This window comes from Electrona antarctica (genome assembly GCF_951216825.1).
Source record: "Electrona antarctica genome assembly, chromosome: 18".
Taxonomy (NCBI): Eukaryota; Metazoa; Chordata; class Actinopteri; order Myctophiformes; family Myctophidae; genus Electrona; species Electrona antarctica.
The window spans coordinates 8,110,599-8,137,325 of NC_136799.1; the positions used below are offsets into that span (position 1 = coordinate 8,110,599).

The 26,727-nt window shown below is 44.3% G+C and overlaps 1 protein-coding gene across 1 annotated transcript in view; it reads left to right on the plus strand.

Annotated features, from left to right (window-relative positions):
* Positions 1-26,727, plus strand: part of fndc5a (fibronectin type III domain containing 5a) — a gene marked incomplete at both ends in the record, with an annotated part of 144,078 nt that overhangs the window by 111,428 nt on the left and 5,923 nt on the right. Inside the window, 2 exons of the mRNA XM_079528878.1 lie at positions 16,155-16,270; positions 20,485-20,686. Coding sequence (XP_079385004.1) covers positions 16,155-16,270; positions 20,485-20,686 — 318 coding nt within the window. The remainder of the gene's footprint in view (positions 1-16,154; positions 16,271-20,484; positions 20,687-26,727) is intronic.

Below are 26,727 nucleotides of genomic sequence, written 5' to 3' on the forward strand. Positions count from 1 at the left end.
CATGAAGAAGGACGCGGTCAAGGTCCCTTTTCTCACATGTGGCAGCAGACTACAGGTCAGCAGAAAATGCTGCATGACTCTATCATGGCACATTAACCTATGTATCTACCAGCTGTTTGTAATGTGTGTGTGTGTGTGTGTGTGTGGGGTGTGCGTGCGTGCGTGCGTGCGTGCGTGCGTGCGTGCGTGCGTGCGTGCATAATGTGTGTTTTGTGCTGAAGGATTAACCCCCAGCAGTGAGTTCAGTAGCAGAGGGAGACACTTTAATGTCCTCAGCCATATCGCTATAGGCGTGGCAGTGTTAATGAGCACGTAGCGCTATAGGCGTGGCAGTGTTAATGAGCACGTAGCGCTATAGGCGTGGCAGTGTTAATGAGCACGTAGCGCTATAGGCGTGGCGGTGTTAATGAGCACGTAGCGCTATAGGCGTGGCATTGTTAATGAGCACGTAGCGCTATAAGCGTGGCAGTGTTAATGAGCACGTAGCGCTATAGGCGTGGCAGTGTTAATGAGCACGTATCGCTATAGGCGTGGCAGTGTTAATGAGCACGTAGCGCTATAGGCGTGGCAGTGTTAATGAGCACGTAGCGCTATAGGCGTGGCGGTGTTAATGAGCACGTAGCGCTATAGGCGTGGCAGTGTTAATGAGCACGTAGCGCTATAGGCGTGGCGGTGTTAATGAGCACGTAGCGCTATAGGCGTGGCAGTGTTAATGAGCACGTAGCGCTATAGGCGTGGCAGTGTTAATGAGCACGTAGCGCTATAGGCGTGGCAGTGTTAATGAGCACGTGTGATAATTTATTGGCTCTCTCTCTCTCTCTCCTCCGCAGCCTCAGGGTTCACTCCGCTCGCTAGCCGCGATGGTTGGTGGCACGCAACGTTTCCTTCTCGTGGCAGCTGACATGCTGGCGTACTGTCATTGCCCCCCTAAATACACACATCGACGCACACACACAAAGATTGACAAAGGCTGTAGAGCAGATCAGGTTTCCAATGTGGGGTTCGGGGACCCCCAGGGGTCCTTGAGGGAGTTCCAGGGAGGTCCCCTATAACTCTGAGAGTGTACATATGGAACCAAACAGGTCCATTTGGTTCCATTAGTACACTCTCAGAGTTAAATTAACATTGATTTATAGATAAATGTCTTCCTACAGCCCATATGAGTAGTGTGATGACCAGTTGTACATCGTCACCTTCTGAAAATAATGGGCCAAGTCATGTAGTTTCATGTAGTTATATTTTATTCCTAAGTCAGCTCTTCATAACACTGCGGCTACTTCTGGTAAACTCGCTTGTATGCTTATTGAATCATACTGTTCCCTCCCCAGTAGTATAACCTCAAGTATTTTATGGCCTCCATTTTATGGCCTATAAGTAAGACAATTTAACGTTGGCTATTCAAAAATAGCCAAAATAGCCGCATGTACAAGCGAGCTTGTACATCTGCCTCAGGTCAATGCAATGAGTTTAATGCAATGAGTGGGGAGAAAAAAAGGATTTAGTGGTAAGTGACATTCCTTTATCCCAAAAAGATCAACGTGCAGTTTAACACGGGAACACTTTGACTTTTTAAGGAGCTTCCTGACATTCACATCCTTTTCCGAGTCATTGGTTCTTATATTTCTGCTCGGCTCATCTACATGTGGTTAATAAGGTGTATCACAATCACATTCCTGCAGCGTAGTAGTAAAGACAGACAGAGGCTCGTCTGCTTAATAAGGTGTATCACATTCAGTAAAGACAGACCTGCAGTTACCTGCACTAGTGCACTTCTGTTAAAAGTGCTGAGAGATGGAAAGAGAGTTGGGATGAGAGAGAGAGAGAGAGAGAGAGAGAGAGAGAGAGAGAGAGAGAGAGAGAGAGAGAGATATAGAGAGAGAGAGAGAGAGAGAGAGAGAGAGAGAGAAAGAGAGAGAGAGAGAGAGAGAGAGAGAGAGAGAGAGACTTCTAATTGTCTGTACTTTTACTTCTACAGTATACTCCACTACATTTCAGAGATAAATATTGTTGTATTTTTACTCCACTACAGTTATTTGAAAGCTATAGTTTCTTTGCAATTTTGATTATTATTCCAAAACCTATAGATTAACCACTTCAGCCCTTCAAAATTTTGGCCATTTGAAAATAGCCAATCTACAAGCTCATACAATGAGTCACATTGTGAGCTTGTAATCTTCTATTTTCAAAAGATCGTTTGAAACGGGCCATTCTGCATAACATTGAGTACATTTACTTTCTGTACTTTAAGTAGCCTACATTGTGATGCCAACGCTTTTATGCTTTTACTCAAGTACAAGTACCTTTTTCCACCATGGAGAGAGAGAGGGATGGAGAGTGAGAGAGAGACAGTGAGCAGAGCAGGAGAGGGAGGAGAGATCCTGTCTTCCTGGGGTCAGTGAGGAGGCGAGGCTGCCATCAAGACGTATTCATGTGTTTAGAGAGAGAGAGGGGGGGGGGGGGGGGGGGGGTGACTGAAGAGGACTGTTTATTAAATAACGATGGTCTTTATCGATCAAGGTTCACTGAATATACTGCATGGACAACTGTGAAACTCGGGTGTGAGACTGTGTGTGTGTGTGTGTGTGTGTGTGTGTGTGTGTGTGTGTGTGTGTGTGTGTGTGTGTGTGTGTGTGTGTGTGTGTGTGGTGAAATGGCAATTTGGTTTGGTTTTCATCACTAGTACACACACACACGCACGCACGCACGCACGCACGCACGCACACATTAGGAGAGATAACAGGCAAACCTTGATCAAATCAACAATTCTTCATTCCCAAATTGTTTAGACTTCTTGTAAATTAAGTAATGACGATGTTTAACAACTCTTGAGAGTGTACGGGTCCATTTGGTTTCATTTTGCACTCTCAAGAGTTAAAGATCTATAAGAGTCCATTTGATTACCAACTATCCATCATTTAGCTGCACGGGGACCACCTGGAACCCCCTCAAGGACCACTGGTAGTCCCCGGACCACTGGTTGGAAACCACAGATTTAGACAGTAACACATACACATACGCACGTACAGTACGGTACGCAGAACACCTATCATTTAGATCAGGGGTTCTCAACCCGTGGGTCGCGACCCCTCGGGGGGTCACCAAATTATTATGGGGGGTCCCCAAAAAAAAAAGGGGAAAAAAAAATGTTTTTTATTTTGTATGCAACTGAATGGCTGTAAAATGGAAATTAAGAGTTTACATATAGTACACATAGTACATGCATACACCTTCCCTAATGATTATATCTGGTTTCAGTATTTATTTATGGTGTATTGTCTCTATTATTAAGGTTATTGTAGCAGTCAGTTTATATTGGGGGTCTGATTTAGATGAATTAATCCAAAATGCAAAGATTTTGCAGGGTCCCGGGAGAATGTCTACATTCTGTTTCTGGGTCACGGCCGGGCTAAACACTTTGATAACCACTGATTTAGACACACATACACCACGCAGGTACAGTACAGTACGGTACGCAGAACACCTATCATTAAGACCAGGGGTTCTCAACCAGTGGTCCGGGGACCACCAGTGGTCCTTCAGGGGGTTCCAGGTGGTCCCCAGCTAAATGATAGAGTTGGTAACGACCTTTACTCTTGAACTATTGAGAACGCTTGAGAGTAAAATTATATAAAACATCTGCATTACTTAATTTACAAGAAGTCTGCGGCTTGCTTGTTATATCTCTCCTAATGGTACCACAGCAATACAGCATGGAATTGCACAAAATCTTATCCAATGACAACAAAATATTCTTAAGCGTTGGGTCTGAGAGGCTAAATGTCATGCCATGCCATGGTGGTCCGTGGCTCAAATGATGAATAAATAATGGTCCTTGACATGAAAGGGGTTGATTTAGACAGTAACACATACACATACACGGCGCACGTGGTACAATGCGGTACGCAGAACACCTATGGAGGAGCAGGCTAATGAGGAGCTGTCACCCATGCAGACCGCTCAGCATGGCTCAGATGTCACTCTGATCATCGTCACGGCAAAGGCACATACGTCAACTCGTGTATCGCCTTCGTGTCCCTCGTACGCACGCACACACACGCACTCGCACGCATACACGCACACGTACACTATAGAGACAACCAACAGTGTCACAATGTCACCCCGATTTCTCATGGCGTGTCAAACAGGCCTCCGCGGTGCTCGGAGGGAAGAGAAGGCGGGGAGAGTTTATTATGAAGACATCCGTCTGGTGTTTCATTAGAGAGCTCATCGTCGTGTCATGTGGATATTTAAGGCCTGAGGTCACTGCCACCGTCCCCCATGCAGGTCCCATCGTGTAAAGCAGCCTGAGGTCACTGCCACCGTCCCCCATGCAGGTCCCATCCTGTAAAGGCCTGAGGTCACTGCCACCGTCCCCCATGCAGGTCCCATCGTGTAAAGGCATGAGGTCACTGCCACCGTCCCCCATGCAGGTCCCATCGTGTAAAGGCCTGAGGTCACTGCCACCGTCCCCCATGCAGGTCCCATCCTGAGGTCACTGCCACCGTCCCCCATGCAGGTCCCATCGTGAGGTCACTGCCACCGTCCCCCACGCAGGTCCCATCGTGTAAAGGCCTGAGGTCACTGCCACCGTCCCCCATGCAGGTCCCATCGTGTAAAGGCCTGAGGTCACTGCCACCGTCCCCCATGCAGGTCCCATCCTGAGGTCACTGTGTTATGGCAATCTGTGGGACACATGCTCAGGAAGACATAATAATGAGGCAACACAAGGATTCATAGTTTGGAAGTATTAGGATTTTACTCGAGTAAGGAGTCAGGAACTTACATGACCAATTCAATGCATCGGAAGACCCCAGTCTGACTCTCTGAGTAAACATAAGGCCACAGCCTTTATAGTCTCCACTCCCACAAGAGACATCCCCCAACATAGCCCAAAGGAATTTTGGGACAGTAACAAAGTAACCAACCAGCACCACAGGGGTGTCACAGATAAGATAACATCAGAGTGCAATAAAGGGGTATTATTATATGTTTGCAGTCTAAATTTCTATGACATTACCCCACTTTTAAACATTTAAAAACCCCTAAACACCACTTATCAGTACATCGCAGATGTAGGCAAAAAACCTGGAACCCAATGGGTTAGACAAACAGGGAAAATTCCTACATGGCCCTCATCATAGAGCGACCGCACACAAGGCCTACGATACACAGTGGTACAATAGTTTCAAACAAAACAAACAAAACAAGGCAAAGCCAAATTAAACATACAGCAAAACGTCGTAGCCCTCAGACCAAAAAACATCTCAGCACCAGAAAATGTCCGTTCAGAACTGTCCACTACACACTCGATAGTGTACTGCAGGTGCCATGTGGTCAACACCGCACAGAGCAATCCAAACCGGAAGTAGCTCTTTCACAGAGCTCAAAGCACCAACGTGCATTACTTCCACAAGCTCCAGACATGTCGTGAGCTTGCAGATCGGCCATTTGACAGAACTGCACACGTCACAGCCTTCCAAAAGACCAGAAATTGTCACCGCACAGGTGATGCAACATCATTCAGAAACGGCTCCCGAGCACATGATCGCAGGATTCAGAGTCCAGAGTGCTAACAGCACTTGATCCCCCATAGGGACATCAGCGTGGACACGTCGCGGACAGCAGACTAACCACTCATTTCTGAAAAAGAAAGAAAACCAATGCGAGTAATATGTCATTAACCACACCTAACCGGAGCCGGGCATTCATTCGAGATGGCCCCTGACCTTATATAAATCACGGGTCCTGCTCCGTGGGCATGCCTGCATTTGAGCCCTCAGCCTGCAGGAGCAGTCACAGCAAACCCCTGGTCTATTTCGTCAATTATTTTATGGGTAGGTTAAGTCGGGTCTTGAACCTAACCTGCATTAATCAACCGTACTTATCTTCTGTCCACAACAATCAGCTGGCACATTATTACCTTGTGTTATCTCAACATGGATAGGCATAATAAGCTTTGGCTTGATCATGTAACACAACTGTCTCTTAAACACGGAAATGTAAGTACCAAAATTAACTATTCATTCATAAACCAGTCTATACATACTATCATTCATTCAACCCGACTCCGCATCTAAGTGGACCTTAGTTAGTTGACTCAGTTGACAACTTCTCATCAATACATATTCCATATCATCCCCAAACGATACTTAGCCATGTCATCAGATCCACTTCATCATTCGTCATGTTATTCCAACACGACTCTTCTCATTATTATGGAGCTGAAAGAAAAAACTACAACACCATTGAAAAGCCCTACCCTACCTGGATCACATTTCCTTCGCTATGTCATATCCAGCTCAGATACAGTCACATTACTACTAATTTGAATGTTGATGGTGGACTCAATACTACGTAGTTACAGCAGCAATAAACATGTATTATCGAATTTCATTTACTGCTAGTCCACCACTTCTCAATGCTCTTTCTGACTCAACCAGGCAGCTATGCTCAGCTCTAACGTACAACTCTAACTCTCAGTAAGCATATGTGTGTTTGTGCAACTATCTATTGCGTAGATATCTTATCTCTGAACACATTCTTATATGTCTCTTTAGTATGGCATCATCAAACAATACCGTTGTTCAGAACTAATCGCATAACTGCAACAGAACATGATTTAGAACATCCTCCTATGCTCAATTATTCCACCAGGAAACATCAAGTTGTTGCATAACTTACCCACGTAATACTCACAGATTTTGACTTCCAAATCCAATGACTTCTGCAAACACAGCAAGATATTCGGCGCACATGCACACATGCACAATTTCAATTTCCGTCAGGGATTAGTCAATTTCGTTAGTAACACCATGCAAATCTGGATCGCTCCACCATGAACCTAAGAAAACTTGGATCAGAATATTCATACAGGAAACATAACAATTTTAGTACACTCTTACATACTTTTGTTTGTTTCAAGGCGTCCCTCGAAACAAACCCCTTTTATCACACGTATATGAATAATGTTTACAGTGAAACACATACCTTGTCCTATTTCATATACACCATATACTTCTATTTCTCATATGATACTCCACCTTGGGGTGTCCAAAAAATAGATCACAATATGACCTATTTTGTCAATGGGTTCTTCTCTTCCTGCCCAAATCCTTATTCAGCTCATACCTGCTCTTACTACTGTAGCCTACTTATTAATGTATCCTTCTACTGATATGTTCGCACTATTGGTGAGATGCGAAAATACTTTCCGCTGTACTTTGCTTGTACTGTACACTGACAATCCGTTGAATCTCATCTCATCTCATCTGTGACACACATTCAATTTATCAATTCAAATTTACCGGTCTTGAAGACAAGAGTATAGCACAATATAGCGTCAACCAAACTGTCATGCATCATTATAAATACTACTCAAATCAATTGTTATTTAACAAAACTATGCCTGCAGTATACTGTACTTGCATCCTAAGTAATTCTCTAAACAATATAACATAGAGATTGACTGATTTTACACCGTTTCAACTTCTAAGATTTTACCTTGATCATGACCTTCATGACTACAGGACATTCTTTAAGAATTATTCTATCTTAACTGTCCTTCTTATTTGAGTGAGCGTAATTACTGCACACACATGCTGAAGTGATTCAATGATCTATCTCACTTATCTAGTACTATACAATTGAACTCCACTAATTTATTTAGTATTGTAGTATCTGTCCTGAGCAGCTGATCATAGTATGCCTTTACATTCAGCCATACAGCTAATGAGATCTCCTCTTTGCTCTGCACTAAACTTCTGTGTACAGAAGGACAAGGTTTTTTTTTTTTGTTGTGCCTTGCCCATGTTGCAAAGTCATAAACATTCAAAATAGCACTAGGCCAGCAAATAGCATCACCCTCCCCAGGCTAATCAAAACACAGCTGGCCTACCATCATAGAGATAAGAAACACAGCTGCCCTGGGACTTCTTGGAAGGTTCAACCAGGTCAACCCAAATTCCTTGACAATAGGCTACTCCTAAAGCTTGATCACAATCTGATCATGTAAACAGGTTACATCAGTACAGTATGTCTTAAATTTAACTCATACAGCCAATACATCAATAACAGCCATGTAATCAATAGACCTTTTTGCTAAAACCACTCATAACTCCGGCACCACTAATTAAACTAAATTAACTTGTACTTTCACTATACCTTGGTCTGAATTTTAGCCGAATGAAGCCTCTTGGCAGCACTTAAACGTCTATTCCCAGAAGGGGGTTTTATTGACCATGTCACAGGAACTTAGATAAGTGCCCTGAAACAGCTGGAAATCCCTTTGTTTACTGATAAGATAATTTTACGGCCTGCATGGGACACAAAAAGTCAAACTCTGCTTTTAAGAGTTTGCCAGTTGTCAGTGAGATCACAGTATTTATCACTACTATATTTTAGTAAATACAACCTATTTTTGTTTTATAGCAGCCATAAGTGGAACAAATGCAACTCTGTAGCTACTCACTATCATTCGATCCCAATGTACACCTGTCAGCTTCACCTCACCCCTCCACCATACTGCAGAGCCACAAAAATAGCACAGCTTTTTTCGCATTCAGTTGTCACCAACGCGTACTCCTTCATGTCGGGATTCCGATTCAAGAATCTTTGTTTCCTTCAGATTCCGATCGTATCATTGTCCAGTGATCCCCCATCACTGTTTGCAATGTCAGTGCATCAATGTCCAATGCTAGTGACCAATGTCCAATGTTCAGTTCGTTCTCTTCTCAACCCTGACACAGAGTTGCCCCCTCATACTGGAAAAAACAAAACCAGTAGTTTGGACCCGTCCATGTGGTACCCTCTTTCCAACGGAACAGGATGAGGTGTTGTCGACAGCCGTACATTGGCCCGTACATTTATTTTTGCATAATATTGCAATCCACTGTACACTAAAGTTTGCAATTATAGCTGCTATATTCTATTCCATATTTAACTTTTGGGTTCCTGTCCTTCAAATAATGTCATCAAATCAATCACCGTCACAAGCTATCAGCATGTGGGCATACTCATTTTATTTTATGCCTTATTTGGACTTTCAAAATTACAAATCTGTATATACTTTAAGTCATAGGCCTAAAATTACAAATCTGTATATTACACTTAAAGACATACTGTAGATTACAACCCAAACACAAACCGGGTTCTCAGATCCTCGCAAAAGATGTCACCAAATCGAACATCGTCACACTATTCCTATTTGCCAAACAGTGACTGCTTGTTAGCCTGTGTTAGGCCTAAAGAAGGTTCTTAAAGGCTAACATGTTATCCTCGATAAATGCAATCACTTGTATCAGGCAGATATCTTTTTTGTGCACTTGTCATGCACTTTAAGACATACAGTACAGTACATGATCAGGTCTCTGGCTCAGATACCACAAAACTAACTTTTGCCTTCTAGGTGTTGGCCGTGGGCTTAGCCAAGTCAATCTCCTTCAATAAACCACAGGGGTGCAAACTCAACAAATGGTTGCTTGGAGCTGATAATCTGTAGACCTTTACAAATGACAGTTACAAAACGTAACTATCTTGGGAAGTAACCCTTTACATTCTCATTAGGGAACACATACTTACAGATGTTCCCTTATTAAAAACCAAATACCTAATTTACAATTTACTAATGGCTTGGTCAATGTCTATCTATCTCAAGCCGAATGGGCTTTCCTGTCTTTTCTTTCTTAAATCCTGCCACATGCTGTGGTTCACTTTTCTCCTCTCCTGCCTGTAATAAAACTCATTACAACAGGGGGGTAATTATCTCACAAAACAGCTTGACCCACCCCCCGGCTAAACTGATAACCAAGGGTTAAGAATAGTTTAACAAACACAGCTGGTTTTAGCTAGCTTAGGGCTCTTTAATCAACACTATTCCTACCTTCTCACTACTAATCAGACTATATTTTAAACAACATGCTTATAATAACTAGGTTTGCGCGCACGCAGTAGATCTGTCATTTTTAAAAAAACTTTCTTTCAGTCTCAAGTAATCTTTATCTCAATCTCACTCCACTAACTGTCACACTGTCCAATTTACTATTGAGCAGACGCTCTTAATTCAGAGCGATTTACAACATGAATATCCAGGGGCATACTTATACATCAAGCTGCGTATATTACAGAAAACAGGCGATAGCCTCCTATACTGTATGGTGCATGGCTTAGCAAGGCTCACTTCTCTAGGAACTAAAGAGCCACTTAATTTTAAACACTTAAACTAACTTTTAATATCAATCAGGGCATGGCCTGCCTGGGGAATTTAGATTAAATTCTTTCTACATTTTAAATTTCATGACAACTCCCCTTGAAGGGAACCGTACAGCCCTCAGGGGCTAGCTACCATGCCATGTTAAGGATAAATAAGTCTATATTAGACAGTCACTTGATCAAAATGAAGTGATAACTAGTAAACCAGTCATCGATGCTACTCTTTCATCAAGGCTACTATTAGCCCCACACTCAGAATAACTGAGTGAGGTAATAGACTAAAACTATTTTGACTACCATTTTCACCTTGACTACTCTAGCCCACATTTCGACACAGAAACTGTACATAATGCACCTAAATATCTTCTCCAGGCCCTAAAAATGTTCTTCACAAGTTTGAGCATTTTCACTCATACACATGTGTACACTCACGCTTTCAAACAGTATACATTGAGACATATGTACTCCATACACATACTGTATTCACTTCCTTATTTTTATCCCTATTCGGAACTATTTCCATTTTCTCGTCTCGAGAATCATATGACATCATATGATTTAAAACGTATTACTTTACCTTAATATATCTCTATATCAATTCTCATATCTTCATTTTCATTCTAGGCTGTTAACTATTTAACATCCCTTTTTCACAATTTCCTCTCACACTCCTTTTCTGTCTCTCACACACTCACATACAGCAGACCACTCCATTCAACACTCAATCAGTTTTCATGACAGACCATTCACATTCATTTTCAAATGATATATCCATACATAGCGCTTCACAATTGTTTTATGCTTCTGTTAGCAAAGGTACCCTAGTATAAGGCGAGGATCAACCCCCCTTCTCAGTAGCTACGAAGTTTAGGCAAGACAACTTGTCTCCCTTTTTGGCCATACATTTAACACTCTGGACATACACTTAGGACAATACACACACACACACACACACACACACACTCTGGCTAGCCAATTTTTTGTTGCTTCATAAAACAACAAGGATACCCTAAGGCAGGATCTCTCCCCCTCTTTAGACAGCAGGCAACGTAATGAGTGATTTATTGAATAGACTATTCTTTTTTTTCCAACGTACACTGGTACCATTTGTCAGACCTCCTTGTCTAACCATCTTGAGTCATTCAACCAACCAAACACTGTTCCTCCGTCTCTCATGGCATGCACATGAAAGGCAAAACTTCCGTTTCCCTCTTTTAAATAGGCCATCAAAAAATGCCTATCGTGATCACAACCAAATTTCATCACTAATACCTTAAAACCCTGAATAAAAGCAATACCTCATTTTCTGAACATCCAAACAGACACCCATATACTCACTTGCGCACGTCGTCGGCCCAGCCCGAAAGAATGAACTTACTCACCAAGCCGACGACCGCCAAGTCCAGCATTTAGCACACCATCTCGGTAGGAAACCTCCAAAATGTTATGGCAATCTGTGGGACACATGCTCAGGAAGACATAATAATGAGGCAACACAAGGATTCATAGTTTGGAAGTATTAGGATTTTACTCGAGTAAGGAGTCAGGAACTTACATGACCAATTCAATGCATCGGAAGACCCCAGTCTGACTCTCTGAGTAAACATAAGGCCACAGCCTTTATAGTCTCCACTCCCACAAGAGACATCCCCCAACATAGCCCAAAGGAATTTTGGGACAGTAACAAAGTAACCAACCAGCACCACAGGGGTGTCACAGATAAGATAACATCAGAGTGCAATAAAGGGGTATTATTATATGTTTGCAGTCTAAATTTCTATGACAACTGCCACCGTCCCCCATGCAGGTCCCATCGTGAGGTCACTGCCACCGTCCCCCATGCAGGTCCCATCGTAGGTCACTGCCACCGTCCCCCATGCAGGTCCCATCGTGAGGTCACTGCCACCGTCCCCCATGCAGGTCCCATCCTGTAAAGGCCTGAGGTCACTGCCACCGTCCCCCATGCAGGTCCCATCGTAGGTCACTGCCACCGTCCCCCATGCAGGTCCCATCGTGTATAGCAGCACTCATCCAAGGTTATTGTAGTTATCAGTTTGACTGCGGAATTAATTAAATCGCAATGCCTGCACGTTCACTGCCTGCATTTCACTAAGCTTTGAAGAACGACCGCGCCGACATCATCGCTCCTTGTCATGAAAATCCACTTTAAAATGGTGTGATCATTTGTTGTAGTGTTGAAAAATGGCGATCACAACAACAGAGCGGAGGAGGAACACGCCCGCTGCGCACCACCACCGCAACAATGCATTTCAATTGGGCCTCAATTTCCCAGAAGCCTTTGCATGCCAGTGCGACGGATGTTTTTTTTCCGATGACGTCATCAAAGCGCGTCACCTATCCCACTCTGTCCGATGGAAACCCTGTGAGTCTTAAAACGTATTAAAGATAGCGAATTAAACAATGAAAACGTAACTCGTGTAACTCGTTATTGGGAGAGAAGCTGTTCTACGATCAATTAACTTGTGTAACTCGTGAGTGAATGGGAGACGAAATAACGAAAACTATAACCTATAACCTTGACACAGACAGGTGGGCGGGGACATTATAACCTTGACACAGACAGGTGGGCGGGGACACTATGACCTTGACACAGACAGGTGGACGGGGACACTATCACCTTGACACAGACAGGTGGGCGGGGACACTATCACCTTGACACAGACAGATGGACGGGGACAAAGATAGAAAACTATAACCTTGACACAGACAGGTGGACGGGGACAAAGATAGAAAACTATAACCTTGACACAGACAGGTGGACGGGGACAAAGATAGAAAACTATAACCTTGACACAGACAGGTGGACGGGGACAAAGATAGAAAACTATAACCTTGACACAGACAGATGGACGGGGACAAAGATAGAAAACTATAACCTTGACACAGACAGGTGGACGGGGACAAAGATAGAAAACTATAACCTTGACACAGACAGGCGGGGAGACTAACCTTGACACAGACAGGTGGACGGGGACAAAGATAGAAAACTATAACCTTGACACAGACAGGTGGGGAGACTAACCTTGACACAGACAGGTGGACGGGGACAAAGATAGAAAACTATGACCTTGACACAGACAGGCAGGCAGGGACAAAGATAGAAAAGGGCTGAGTGAGCAGAACTTTGGGGACATTAGCAAAGAGAAACACACACACTGTAGGTCAGCTGGCCTGGGACGGCCTGGGGGAGGAAAGCATGTCTTTGACCGCCGGCGGTACACGGTGGAAAAAGCACTCACGTTTTTCTTTTTTACTTCTTGAGTAAAATAAATAGAAATACTATGGTCACACCGAAGTTTAATTCTACCTACGAGGGTGCAGGATTCTGCCAATCGCTTTTCATTGGGAACAGATTATTTCTTTGCAGAAACCCACGAATGGCAACAAACCACAGCGTTTATTTTACATGTAGGCTATGAACCAATTGCGTTATTCACATTGCAGCCACTTTAAGACGTACAGTAGGCTACTTGAGTAAATGTACTTACAGTAGTTACTTTCCACCTCTGGTCTCAATCTGTGTGTAATGTCTATAACTTATGATACATGGCTTTCAATAGCAGAAATGTATTAAGCACCTGATTTAGCCAATTAATGGAAAACTTCCGTCGCCGGTGTATTAGTCAGCAGCAATGAAGAAGACATGAAGAAATCAGAGTACAACATGGCCAATAGTATTTGCTGTGATGTTTGCACAGCCGTGATACTGTACACCAGTGGTGTCAAGGACCCCCAAATTCACACAAATTATCCCGCGGACCGCCGGACCCCCATTTGAAAAGATATGACAGGGACCCCCATAAGAGAAGATATTTACAGCTCTCTAGCAGTGATTCTCAACCTGTTTAATTTCAAGGACCCCCAGTTTGACATTCATTAGTCTACGGAGCCCCATTTAATGGCATTTCTATCTCTGGGACCCCCAATTTAGATTGTAAAATCAGTGTTAATTTAACTCTGACAGTGTACAAATCAAATGGAACCTCGGTTACATTTACGGTCCATTTAGTTCCAAACTATCATGTAGCTGGGGACCCCCTGGAACTCCCTCAAGGACCCCTGGGGGTCCCCCGGACCCCACTTTGGGAACCACTGCTGTACAGTGTCAGCACGTAAACAATATGGTGATCCTTGTCAGGGAATTGAGCACATCCCCCCCTGCAGCAGCAGGGACTTAACGCTGCCTGTCACACTGCAGTTCTGTTCAGCTGTCCATGGCGGGAATTAGCATCTTTCTAAACTGATAGGGAGAGAGAGAGAGAGATGGATGAATGACTATGACAGATAATGAGCTTGATTTGTCATGAGCACTTATTTGTTGTTGTATACACGCTCCCTCTTTGATCATTTGCAGATGTCGCTGTGGCTTAGATTAATGTATTTGTTGGGATGTTGTGTGCGTCCGTGCGTGCTTACGGGAGCCAGCCTTCTTGGTCTTCTTGGGTTTTAAATCCTCTTCGCAGTCGACCTTGTATTGAACTGTAGGCCTACTTCCATCCATCCATCTTCAGCCGCTTATCCGTAGTCGGGTCGCGGGGGCAACAGCTCCACCAGAGAGCTCTAGACTTCCCTCTCCAACAGCTCCACCAGAGAGCTCTAGACTTCCCTCTCCAGAGCAACATCCAGAGAACTGTACTTTCCCATACTAAACACTCAGTCAATCAAAATCAATCAATCAATCAATCAAAAGACAGCTGTGAGAGTATACGTGCACCGTAATGCATAAAGTTACATTTTGCGTGCTCAAATTAAAAACAAAACAAAAAAACATTTGAAAGTAAAGTTTCATTTGGCCCACTGTTGGCCCGTGACCTGGAATGAGTTTGACACCCCTGTGTTAAACAGCCAAGTTTTCATTTAATGGCATTATTGTATTTTATTCAAGCACTCGCAGTCACAGCGCAGCTGAATTCATCACGGCAGAGAAACGGGGCTGTCATAGAACACTGGGCCGGGAGGCGGCGAGCAGGGAAGGTTAATGGGGGTGTCTGTATTTAGCAGGGAGAATTTATGTGCCGTTATGAATCGGCCTGATAGTTTAAAATGAACAGTGGGAGAGAGAGAGAGTTTCTCGAGCCTCCATTAACTAAAGACCTATACCTTGATTGATTGATTTTTACTGCTACTTCCTATTAACCACATAGACCCTATAGCATCCCTATTCTGGCCATGGTGTCATACAGTAATAGGCTGAGACTTGGCGAAAACACCGGATTGGCTATTTACAGCAAAGAGATGCGGAGTAGAAATGACAAAGTAGGTTGCTGTGTTTTGTTAAGCCATGAAGACCTGAGGCCGATTCTACAAATGTCTTCTAAATAAAACGTACGTCGCTATATCAGTGGTGCTCAAACCTTTCAATGTCCATTAAGGACACCCAGAATGATATGTATTTGGCCGTGGACACCTGTCTCAAAATATTGTGCTCCAGGAACCCCCAGAAGCAAAATATTTGATTGAAAAATGTTCACATGCGAAATATATAAACATACATATTTGCAAGATAGATTTGTCAAAAATATCAGATCGACAAGCTCATATCGAGGTACGAAGTGATGCGCTATCAGCAGTACGTAACCTACTGGTGCTTATCGCTTGATAACAGTTGACGCACGCACGCACGCACGCACGCACGCACGCACGCACGCACACACCATGCAATATCTGCCCCAGGCAGTGTTAGTGTACACTGCAGTACCTCACCATGAAGGTATTATGTATTTCCCTGTAGCCATTCCCGTCATCTGATTCTACACAACTCAATGCATCGTTGTCTCGGTCTGTTTACTAATTCAGCTCGGCCACATTCACAACTGCAGTTGGGATTAAGTGCTGCACGATTCTTGCTCAAATTGCTCGAATTCTCACACGAATAAATGTTGTTCCATGAAAGTATTTAGTAAAAACAACCATCTCTCTGTTTGCAGATAGCCTGGCGGCTCCTGTCAATGTGACCATCAAAGCATTGAAGGCTAACGCTGCTGTAGTAACATGGGACATCCCAGAGGGAGACCCTGTCATTGGATTCGCCATCACACAGCAGGTGAGCCTGTACACACGCATGCACGCACGCACGCACGCACGCACACACGCACGCATAAAGATGCCTTGTATTAAGGACATCCTCCAAATAGACCAGCGTCCTAATGGCCGATACTGAGCAGTAGGTAGTAGTAGCATTATTCCTTTTTATGATGATTTGAATTTTGTCGTCGTTTTTCATGTCATTATTTCATATACAGAAGGTCTCGGTCTTGCTCTCGCTTTAGGAGTTGTTCAACAGCGTCGCCCGTCGACGAGCGCTTCGAGGTTCTCTCGCGTCGGAGGAGCTTCGCCAGGAGATCACCGGCTCGGTGGTGACGGTGACGGACCTGACGGTGCCGGATGGAGAGCTGAGAGGAAGACAGTGTAGGATTACTTGGACTTGCGGAGCTTACCTGGTCAATGGGTTGTATTACCTGGTCGTTGGGTTGTATTACCTGGTCGATGGGTTGTATTACCTGGTCGTTGGGTTGTATTACCTGGTCAATGGGTTGTATTACCTGGTCAATGGGTTGTATTACCTGGTCGTTGGGTTGTATTACCTGGTCGTTGGGTTGCATTACCTGGTCAATGGGTTGTATTACCTGCAGGAAACTGCAGTCAATGAGTTGCAATGCTCCAGAAGGGAGGTGGTAGCGGCGCCAGACCAAAACACACGCACACCAACAACAACAAGCCGCCGCCGTAGCCAGGGCGCGTCCTATGACCGCCTTAGCATCCGCCAAAACAGAATCAAATACGAACAGACCAAGTACAAACAATACAAATCTGTGCACCTGACCCATTCTGGAGCGTTGGTTCTGATCTTCACCGCAGCGCTGTTTGTTGGAAACTGTTCACTGAGGACCTCGGCTCCATCGACCCACAAGGCATCTTTACATAATGCCATTATATAGTGCTGTCTGCTGATCATATCTGTCTGTCATATCCATGTCGTCGTCATCATCATGTCCAAATATGTCCTCAGTCACAGTGGTGGAAAGTAACTATGTATATATTTACTCAAGTACTGTAATTAAAGGAGCATTCAGTGATTTGTGTGATTTGGAAAACCCCCCGGTCCGCCCCGGTAACAAGATGTGCACATGCACACACTACAGTGGGGGGACACGCAACAGGCCAACAGCACACAAACCAAGGCCCACCCTCGCTCGATCATGATTGGCGGATCAAGGCCCCTCTCTATCCTGATTGGATGAAAGCTTTGCCACCTAGCCAAAAACGAAACCTAAGGTTTTTTGACCCCCAGGGGTTAACTGGGGACAGGGAGGGACTCCTTATATGGTCAGCACACTCTATAGTAAAGAGGATTATCACAACAAAACAAAAAAATAAGTGATATTTGAATTAAGTGAAATCACTGAATATACCTTTAAGTAACATTTTGAGGTTATTTTACTTGCAATTTAGGCATTTTGCAGATGCTCTCATCCACAACAACTGTAAAGCAGTGGTTCCCAAACGTTATCATGTCAAGGACCCGAAAAATAGCAGATCTACAAGCTCATAGCGCGCCACCGTGTGGCGCGCTATGAACTTGTAGGTCTGCTATTTTAGCAGACCTACAAGTTTATCAGCCGCGGAGAGATAATGCCAGGGATCCACCATAAGAGAAGACTTAGAGATAATGCCAGGGATCCACCATAAGAGAAGACTTAGAGATAATGCCAGGGATCCACCATAAGAGAAGACTTAGAGATAATGCCAGGGATCCACCATAAGAGAAGACTTAGAGATAATGCCAGGGATCCACCATAAGAGAAGACTTAGAGATAATGCCAGGGATCCACCATAAGAGAAGACTTAGAGATAATGCCAGGGATCCACCATAAGAGAAGACTTAGAGATAATGCCAGGGATCCACCTTAAGAGAAGACTTAGAGATAATGCCAGGGATCCACCATAAGAGAAGACTTAGAGATAATGCCAGGGATCCACCATAAGAGAAGACTTAGAGATAATGCCAGGGATCCACCATAAGAGAAGACTTAGAGATAATGCCATGGATCCACCATAAGAGAAGACTTAGAGATAATGCCAGGGATCAACCAAGACTTTTACGGCTCTAGCAGTGATTCTCAACCCGTTTAATTTCAAGCACCCCCAGTTGGACATACATTAGGTTACGCGGACCCTCCATTTAATGGCATTTCTGTCTCTGGGACAACCAATTTATATTGTAAAATCAATGTTAATTTAACTCTGAGAGCTGCAAGCTTGTAGATCTGCTATTTTTTTGAATTGCCAACGCGAAAATCTACAAATGACACAGATGCTCTACCAGTTTCAATGTTAAGTGCAAGATCAGTGTAAACAGCAAAAACTCTCATCAACCAACAAACAACAACAACAAGGGTATAAGCAGAGTCCAGAAGTGTGCCAAAAAAATAATAATGCCAAACTGGCATTTTTTCTGCACGGATATATGATTTTAATTTGTATTGTATATAAGTGATGACTCAAAAAAAAGCAATCTTAAGTAAACACATCCAAAAGTTAGCATACAATTACAGTTTACAAAGTGCATCAATAATATCTCGGCTGCGTTTTAATAATGATGAAAATCCGCAGGGCTGTTTAGCAATACATTTCTGCAGTGGCGTGCACAGACATTTAGAGGGGCAGGTGCTCAAGTTAAAAAAGGGCACCTTGCAGTGCAGCGCGTGGAACCGGCCGGTTGCCTTAATCCATTTTGGGCGGGAACCCCTTTTGGTGTTAGCATTATGTTATGCTTTAGCTATTGAAAAATAGCAGATCTACAAGCTCATAGCGCGCTATGAGCTTGTAGGTCTGCTATTTTTGAAAAATCAAAAAAAGAAAAGAAAAAAAACGTTTTTTTTTTCCGTTTTTTTTCCAAAAGGGCACATTGCCAAAAGGGCAGGGGGTGCTCTAGCACCCCCTAGTGTCTATCTGTGCACGCCACTGCATTTCTGCATGCTCGGTGAAATGCACTGTCGTCGGAGGGAACCTTGGCTATACAGTCAGTTCCTCACAGACCCTGCAGTATCTCACAGTCACAGCCCTGCAGTCCATCTACTTTACAAAGCGTCTGTCTGGGTGCTTTGACCTCTGTAGTGTAAGTGAGAACACAGAATCTTCTATATATACACAATTGAGGAGAGTACATGTTGTGCGTGCACAGCTTTGTGCGCGGTTCGGTATAGGCCAAGTCATAGACCGCACAAGTATGCAGAACTTTGTCGTTTACGCCTGTGCTTTGTGGCCGTGATGCGTCACTGATTTTACCTCTGCGTTTTCAACCCAGCTTTTGTGGGTGTTCGCACTTTCCCTTTCCGTGATGCAATGGACCGATTACAGTGCGCCGATACACAACCTGCCCAGCCTTCGTTCAAAATGTACGGCTTGTGTGTGTGTGTGTGTGTGTGTGTGTGTGTGTGTGTGTGTGTCTCACTCAGATCGCACTGCCCCATAGACGTGTGGCGTTAGACGTGAGCGCGCCATATGCGCAAGATTCTACTCATAATATGGGGCGGCAGTGGCTCAGGGGCAGAGCGGCCGCTTGTGAACCAGTTCCCAGTTCGATTCCCGGGCTCCCCCGGAGTTAGTGTCAGAAGTGTCCTTGAGCAAGACTGTGAACACCCTTACTGCTCCCGATGTGCAGGTTGGTGCCTTGCATGGTTTCCTCCGCCAATCGGTGTATGAATGTGTGTGAATGTGAATGTAATACGCAATCTATGTAAGCGCCTTGGATAAAGGCGCTATATAAATGCACCATTTATAATATAATACAGAAAGTGGATGAACTGTGTTTTGACCCTCTTGTGTGTGTATGTTAAAGGGTATTTTCTTATGTTTTCTGAGCTCAATTGCAACCCAAAAAAACTGATTTTTTTTTTTAACATTCAGTAGATTTTCAGTGGTCTGGGGTTTTCTGGCTCAAACAAGTGCTCTGATTTGCCATGCAGTGGACTGTGAGGTAAGAGTCCACAAATCCCATATTATACTGTATGACATATAAGAATTTGCCAGCAGATGTCACTGTTGACACTGTTTTCATTGCAGCTCAAAAGGCTTCAGAACACACAGAGAAAACCCCATGCCACAGACAATCCACTGAATGTTCAAAGTTCAGGTTCTGTGGGTGTAATTGAGGTCATGAAACCTAAAAGAAAAACGAAAATACAGTGTAAATAAATGGAAATTAATGCCATGAAACCTTTAATCCTCTAAGTGACCGATCTCCTCCTCCGACAGAAGAAGGACGTGCGCATGCTGCGCTTCATCCAGGAAGTGAACACCACCACGCGCTCCTGTGCATTATGGGACTTGGAGGAGGAGACGGACTACATTGTGCACGTCCAGTCCATCAGCGTGTCGGGGCATGCCAGCCCGCCGAGCGAACCTCTGCGCTTCCGAACGCCCAAGGAGGCCGAGACTCAGGCCTCCAAGAGTAAAGGTACTGCACGTGCACTGTACCCAGTGTTGTTTTTGGCAGCAAATTTAGATTTTAGTTTAGTTTAGTTTAGTCATAGTCTAGTCTAGAATAAAACTTCATTTAGTTTTAGTCACATTTTAGTCATCTGAAATGTTTTAGTGTTAGTCGGCTAAATGTCATAAGATTTTAGTCGACTAAATCTACAGTTGATTTTTTCATAGCCGATCTACAAGCTCACAACGCGTCGCAGCGTGACGCGTTGTGTGCTTGTAGATCGGCTATTTTCAGCATGCAACCAAGTGTAAATTGACTTCTACTGGATCTCTTGTCCACTAGTCCCTTCCTAACATTTTAGTATAGTTTTTATTTCTTGACGAAATTGTCGATATGTTTAGTCTTAGTTTTAGTCATTGTAGCTTAGTTTACATTTAGTTTCTATTTAGTTTTCGTCAGTGAAAAAAGGTAGTCGATGAACATTTTTCGTCATAGTATTAGTCGACGAAAACAACACTGCACTGTGTACTGTATGGAGGCTCTCAACACCCTTTCATCCTATGCCATGGTGTCCCTGTAGTCGCCGTATGACAAAATAACGATAATTAATAATAATGGATTTTATTTATAAAGCACTTTACTTTTTTATGTGAAAATCTCAACGTGCTGCAGTAAGCATTTGGGAATTAGCTAATTAGCAAAGTTTTAGTAGACAAAATGCACGCACGCACGCGCACACACGCACACGCACACGCACACACACACACACACGCACACACACGAAGCGAGTAAAGCAGCAAAAGTTCTTCCCCGTGTCCTGTGCAGGCAGGGCTGAGGGGGAGTTGAGTTGGCCCGTTGACAATTCATTCCTTGGACTGGTTTTGTCTAAAGGTCCAATAAAAAATCAATAGGGACACAAAGCGTGAAATTACATTTCTCAACACAATGTCCCGAACACTCTGCCCTGCTGACCGCCTCATGAATAAATGGCCAGAGGGGGGGTCACTTCACAGTGTATTGACACGCTTCGATGGGCGACGTCACCCTGTACACGATGGGCGACGTCACCCTGTACACGGGCGAGTCGTTCCCTGTGGGGGTTCTCCATAGTGAGAAGTTTAGACCTGAGAACCTTCCTGACAGTTTTCTGAAAAACCTGTTTCTATATCAGTTAATTGTTCTCAAACTATTTCATGTCAAAGGACCCCAAAAAATGTATTTGGCCGCCGACCCCCATCTGAAAATATGTTGTTCCAGGGATAAAACGTGCAAAATGTTACAACCATGGCGGCTCTCCCCTATGTATGTGATGTCTGTTATGGTTGCTCTCCCCTATGTATGTGATGTCTGTTATGGTTGCTCTCCCCTATGTATGTGATGTCTGTTATGGTTGCTCTCCCCTATGTATGTGATGTCTGTTATGGTTGCTCTCCCCTATGTATGTGATGTCTGTTATGGTTGCTCTCCCCTATGTATGTGATGTCTGTTATGGTTGCTCTCCCCTATGTATGTGATGTCTGTTATGGTTGTTACAACCATGGCGGCTCTCCCCTATGTATGTGATGTCTGTTATGGTTGCTCTCCCCTATGTATGTGATGTCTGTTATGGTTGCTCTCCCCTATGTATGTGATGTCTGTTATGGTTGCTCTCCCCTATGTATGTGATGTCTGTTATGGTTGCTCTCCCCTATGTATGTGATGTCTGTTATGGTTGCTCTCCCCTATGTATGTGATGTCTGTTATGGTTGCTCTCCCCTATGTATGTGATGTCTGTTATGGTTGCTCTCCCCTATGTATGTGATGTCTGTTATGGTTGCTCTCCCCTATGTATGTGATGTCTGTTATGGTTGCTCTCCCCTATGTATGTGATGTCTGTTATGGTTTCTCAAGACTCCATGTTTATGTATAAGTCTGCCTCTCTCTCTCTCCCAGTGTAATGCAACAGTTGTTCCAACACCCACGCTTTGGCTTCAAGTAGTATCTTGCACACACACACACACACACACACACACACACACACACACACACACACACACACACACACACACACACACACACACACACACACACACACACACACACACACACACACACACACACACACACCAATAGAGAGCTAGACAGAGGAAGGGGGTAATTACATTTTGCGAATCAACAGTGTCTCGTGGGGGCTGGTCTGTCGCCTCCCTCCTCCTTCCATTGCATACCACACACTGTGTCAGGTGAAATGCACACGTATGATGCTGCTGGAGTGTGTTTATGAGAATTAGTTAAAGGAGCATTCAGTGATTTGGAAAACCACCCAGTCCGCCCCGGTAACAAAATGTGCACATGCACGCTCTACAGTGGGGGGAAGTGCAACAGGCCAACAGCATGTGCACCAAGGCCTGCCCCCACTCGATCATGATTGGAGGAAGGCCCCTCTCATCCTGATTGGATGAAGGCTTTGCCACCCGCCACCAAAACTGAAACTAGGGTTTTTTGACCCCAGGGGCTCACTGGGGACAAGGAGGAACTCCTTATATGGTCAGCACACTCTATAGTAGGGAGGATTATCCAGAAAAAAAAAAAAAATAAGTGATATTTGAATTAAGTCAAATCACTGAATATACCTTTAAGTTATAGTAGTTGTTACAAGGACTGTGAGTGTTTATGAGTTAGTTGCGACCACAGGTTGCATTTACTATATGAAATCGTACATTTCCGTCAGTCAGTCAGTCACTCAACATCCCCTTACATGGGAATGCCTCCATAATATGGTGCCCAGGGCTCATGACATCACGTGACATCATCAGGTATGGAGATCCCTGATGTCATTGTAAATGCGACCTGATGTCATCAATATTGGCCAGCAACTCTACATCTGACCTCAAACACCTGTCATGTCAGAACCTGCTCTGACATTCCTGTCCATTCAAACTCTAGACAGGCCTGCCCCAAAGTTAATAGTGCAGCCGTGCCTGTTCTTATTACCACTTCTGACATCATGTTAAATGACGGGACACGGGACACAGCTAGTAGCTTGTACAACACTTTACTAGTCACCGGAAGTCTGATACATGCAAAGCATGCTGGACCTTGTAGTCTATCGTATACATACAGTAGCCCTACTGCCACACTCATCAAACCCTGTACACTCAAGAGAAGTGTCACCGCTACCACCCTTAGATCTCCATATATGGAGCTGACCTCTTCTGACATTCCATATGTTGATCTGACCTCATCATACCCAAATACTTGCTTCTGGGGGTCCCCGGCCGGCCAATACATAATATCATTTTGAGGGTCCTTCTGGGGGTCCCCGGCCGGCCAATACATAATATCATTCTTCTGGGGGTCCCCGGCCGGCCAATACATAATATCATTTTGAGGGCTCGACAAAGCTTGAGCACCACTGATCTACATAACCTTTTCAGAAAACTGTTGGGATTTAGACAAGGGGCCAGTGATGCTATTCAACGTTGAAGCTCTGGGTCCTAGTGGTAGGAGGAGGGACTACAGGCGGACCCGTGGATTCATGACCGGGAAACCCCGTGCAGCTGGGCTTTAACGTTGAGCGCTCGGTTGCCCTACGTCACTCAGGACCTCAAAGTTGAGGTCCTGGGAGGGACTTCCGGCAGTCTTCCGGGTGCTTCAAAACGCCACTGAGCAACTTCCACTGACATGAATAGCTGGGGGGGCGGAGCTTCGCGCCAGTTCAGTCTCTATTATATATATACTCTATGGATTTAGAACACACTTTTAGAATCGGCCTGTAAATGGGTTCAACTGCCTCACAGCTCCCATCCATTTAGAATCGGCCTCTAAATGGGTTCAACTGCCTCACAGCTCCTCTAAATGGGTTCAACTGCCTCACAGCTCCTCTAAATGGGTTCAACTGCCTCACAGCTCCTCTAAATGGGTTCAACTGCCTCACAGCTCCCATCCATTTCACAAAAAGTGAAAGTACATGGCACATGATTTATTATTTATTATACCAAAAAAAGACACTCTTCCCATCGCACGCACACCTTTCCTAAAAGCCATCTCTACAGAGGGATGCTATATAAGCACCCCTCATTTGGGCTGCTTGTTCATGGATGTCTGTTTAATTAGCTCCGCTCCTCACCCCGTCAGCTTTTGATGAAAAGATGAGCAGATGTTGAAGTGGAAAGGAATGAGTTCAATAAGATTTTAAAGTTAGATGTTATGATGGTAATTTATATTATGTATAATTATGTAAGGCTGAATAGCGAGCGAAATCAGGGGGAAAAGGAGAAAAAATGTTATTCAAATTGAACTCTGTTTCAGCCTCTTGCTGAACTGAAACTCGTTTCTAAGACGTCATTCGTTGGAGTTAGTCGGTTCATCTGTTGCGCGGAAGGCTGGATTGGGACAAGTACAGACGCTCGATTGACATGGAAAACGCATGCACCGTGCCACGCTGCCTCACATTTGACAAATAGTCACATCCGCATCATTAGCTTTCTTGGTTGTCTCAATTAACGTGACCTTTTGGATAAAACGGGCGCCTAATGAATGAGGTACTTTCGTGACCAGGATTTATCCTTCCAAAATGAGACGGTGTCATACTGCACTGGATCTTGACGCTGGCGCCGGGGACACCCAGGGGTCCTTGACGCTGGCGCCGGGGACACCCAGGGGTCCTTGAGGGGATTTCACGGGGGTCCCCAGCTAAAATATTGATAGTTTGGAACCAAACAGACCGTTGCAGGTCTGTAACTAAGAAAGCGTGCACATGTACACTCTCTGTCACGGATGCAGACAGAGAGTTGAACCCAAGTGCAAAGTCACAACAAACAAGAGTAGATTATAAAGTATTTAATAAAGAATCAGGAGATATCTTACACAGGAGATGCAGGTATGAATCAGGCAATCGAGAATGACATCAAAGTCAACACAGGAACAGGCAGGACATCTATGACAACAGGTTATGAACTGACAATGAGTGTTTGCACTGAGTCCAGTTTTATAGGGAGCAGGTTGATTGGAGAAGTGTTCACTGCTGGGCTGATGAGGTAGTTGAAGACAGGTGTGTAAATGGAACTGGGTGTGCTGGAATGGGATATGGGAGTGGCCAGTGTGGAGTCACAGACTGAGGGAGAGACAGACTGTGACACTCTCAAAGTTGAATACGGCTACTGTTTTGAATACAGAGGCATGGCTTTCACCCCATTGTCTCAGTCGGGGCTGCGTGAAAAGAGGAGTTAACGGGCAATTATGGGCACTGTATTTTGCCCGTAAACCTCAATTTTAGCGGGCATATACAGTTAATATACGGTAATATACAGGTGTGATGGTACAATTCGGGAGTTTACCGGAGTTTGTTGGAAAGTTTAACAGGAGTTTCCTGTAATATACACATCCGTATTCCATGCTTTTTGCGCAGTGCGAGTTGCAACTCGGATAGGGCCTATAGTCAGCTCAAGCGAACTTCGCAAGCTCGCTCTAGCTCGCTCTCGTTGGAGCCCCTCCGTCGCTGTGAAAACAGTAGCGGTCGTCACCGCACAGAACGCAGCTACTGAGATCTTGGTAGGTCAGTAGACGGCTACTGAGACCATTCAATGGTCTGATTAGACGTGATAATGTCCCATTCAGTGCATTGATAGCATTCGAATGGGGTGGTTCAATTTAGGATGAAACAGGACAAAGAGAGAGCAGATCTAAACGCGAGAGGTTTACCTCTAATTATGGTATCCTAGATACACAGCATAGTATACTGTCAGTACATGGGTTTAGTTAGAATAAGTCATATATAATACACCTACGCAGGGGATTCTACAGACACTGAGCAACAGCCTTAGAGTTACATATATCACAGTGTGTGAAAGTCTTTCAATCCATCTTCCAGGAGTTGACTCACACAATGACTTTCTCTGTAAGTAAGAGTGAGGTTTAAAAGTATGACCTTGGAAACATAGGGACCTTCTTAACACTCTGAGCTACAGTCTGACGGTACACACATGCATTGCACAGTGTGAAAGGGCCTTTCGATCTCTCCTCCAGAAGGAGTTGGCACGGAAAATGATTTATTTTCTGTGAGTAAGCGTGGGGGTTGAACTGATGAC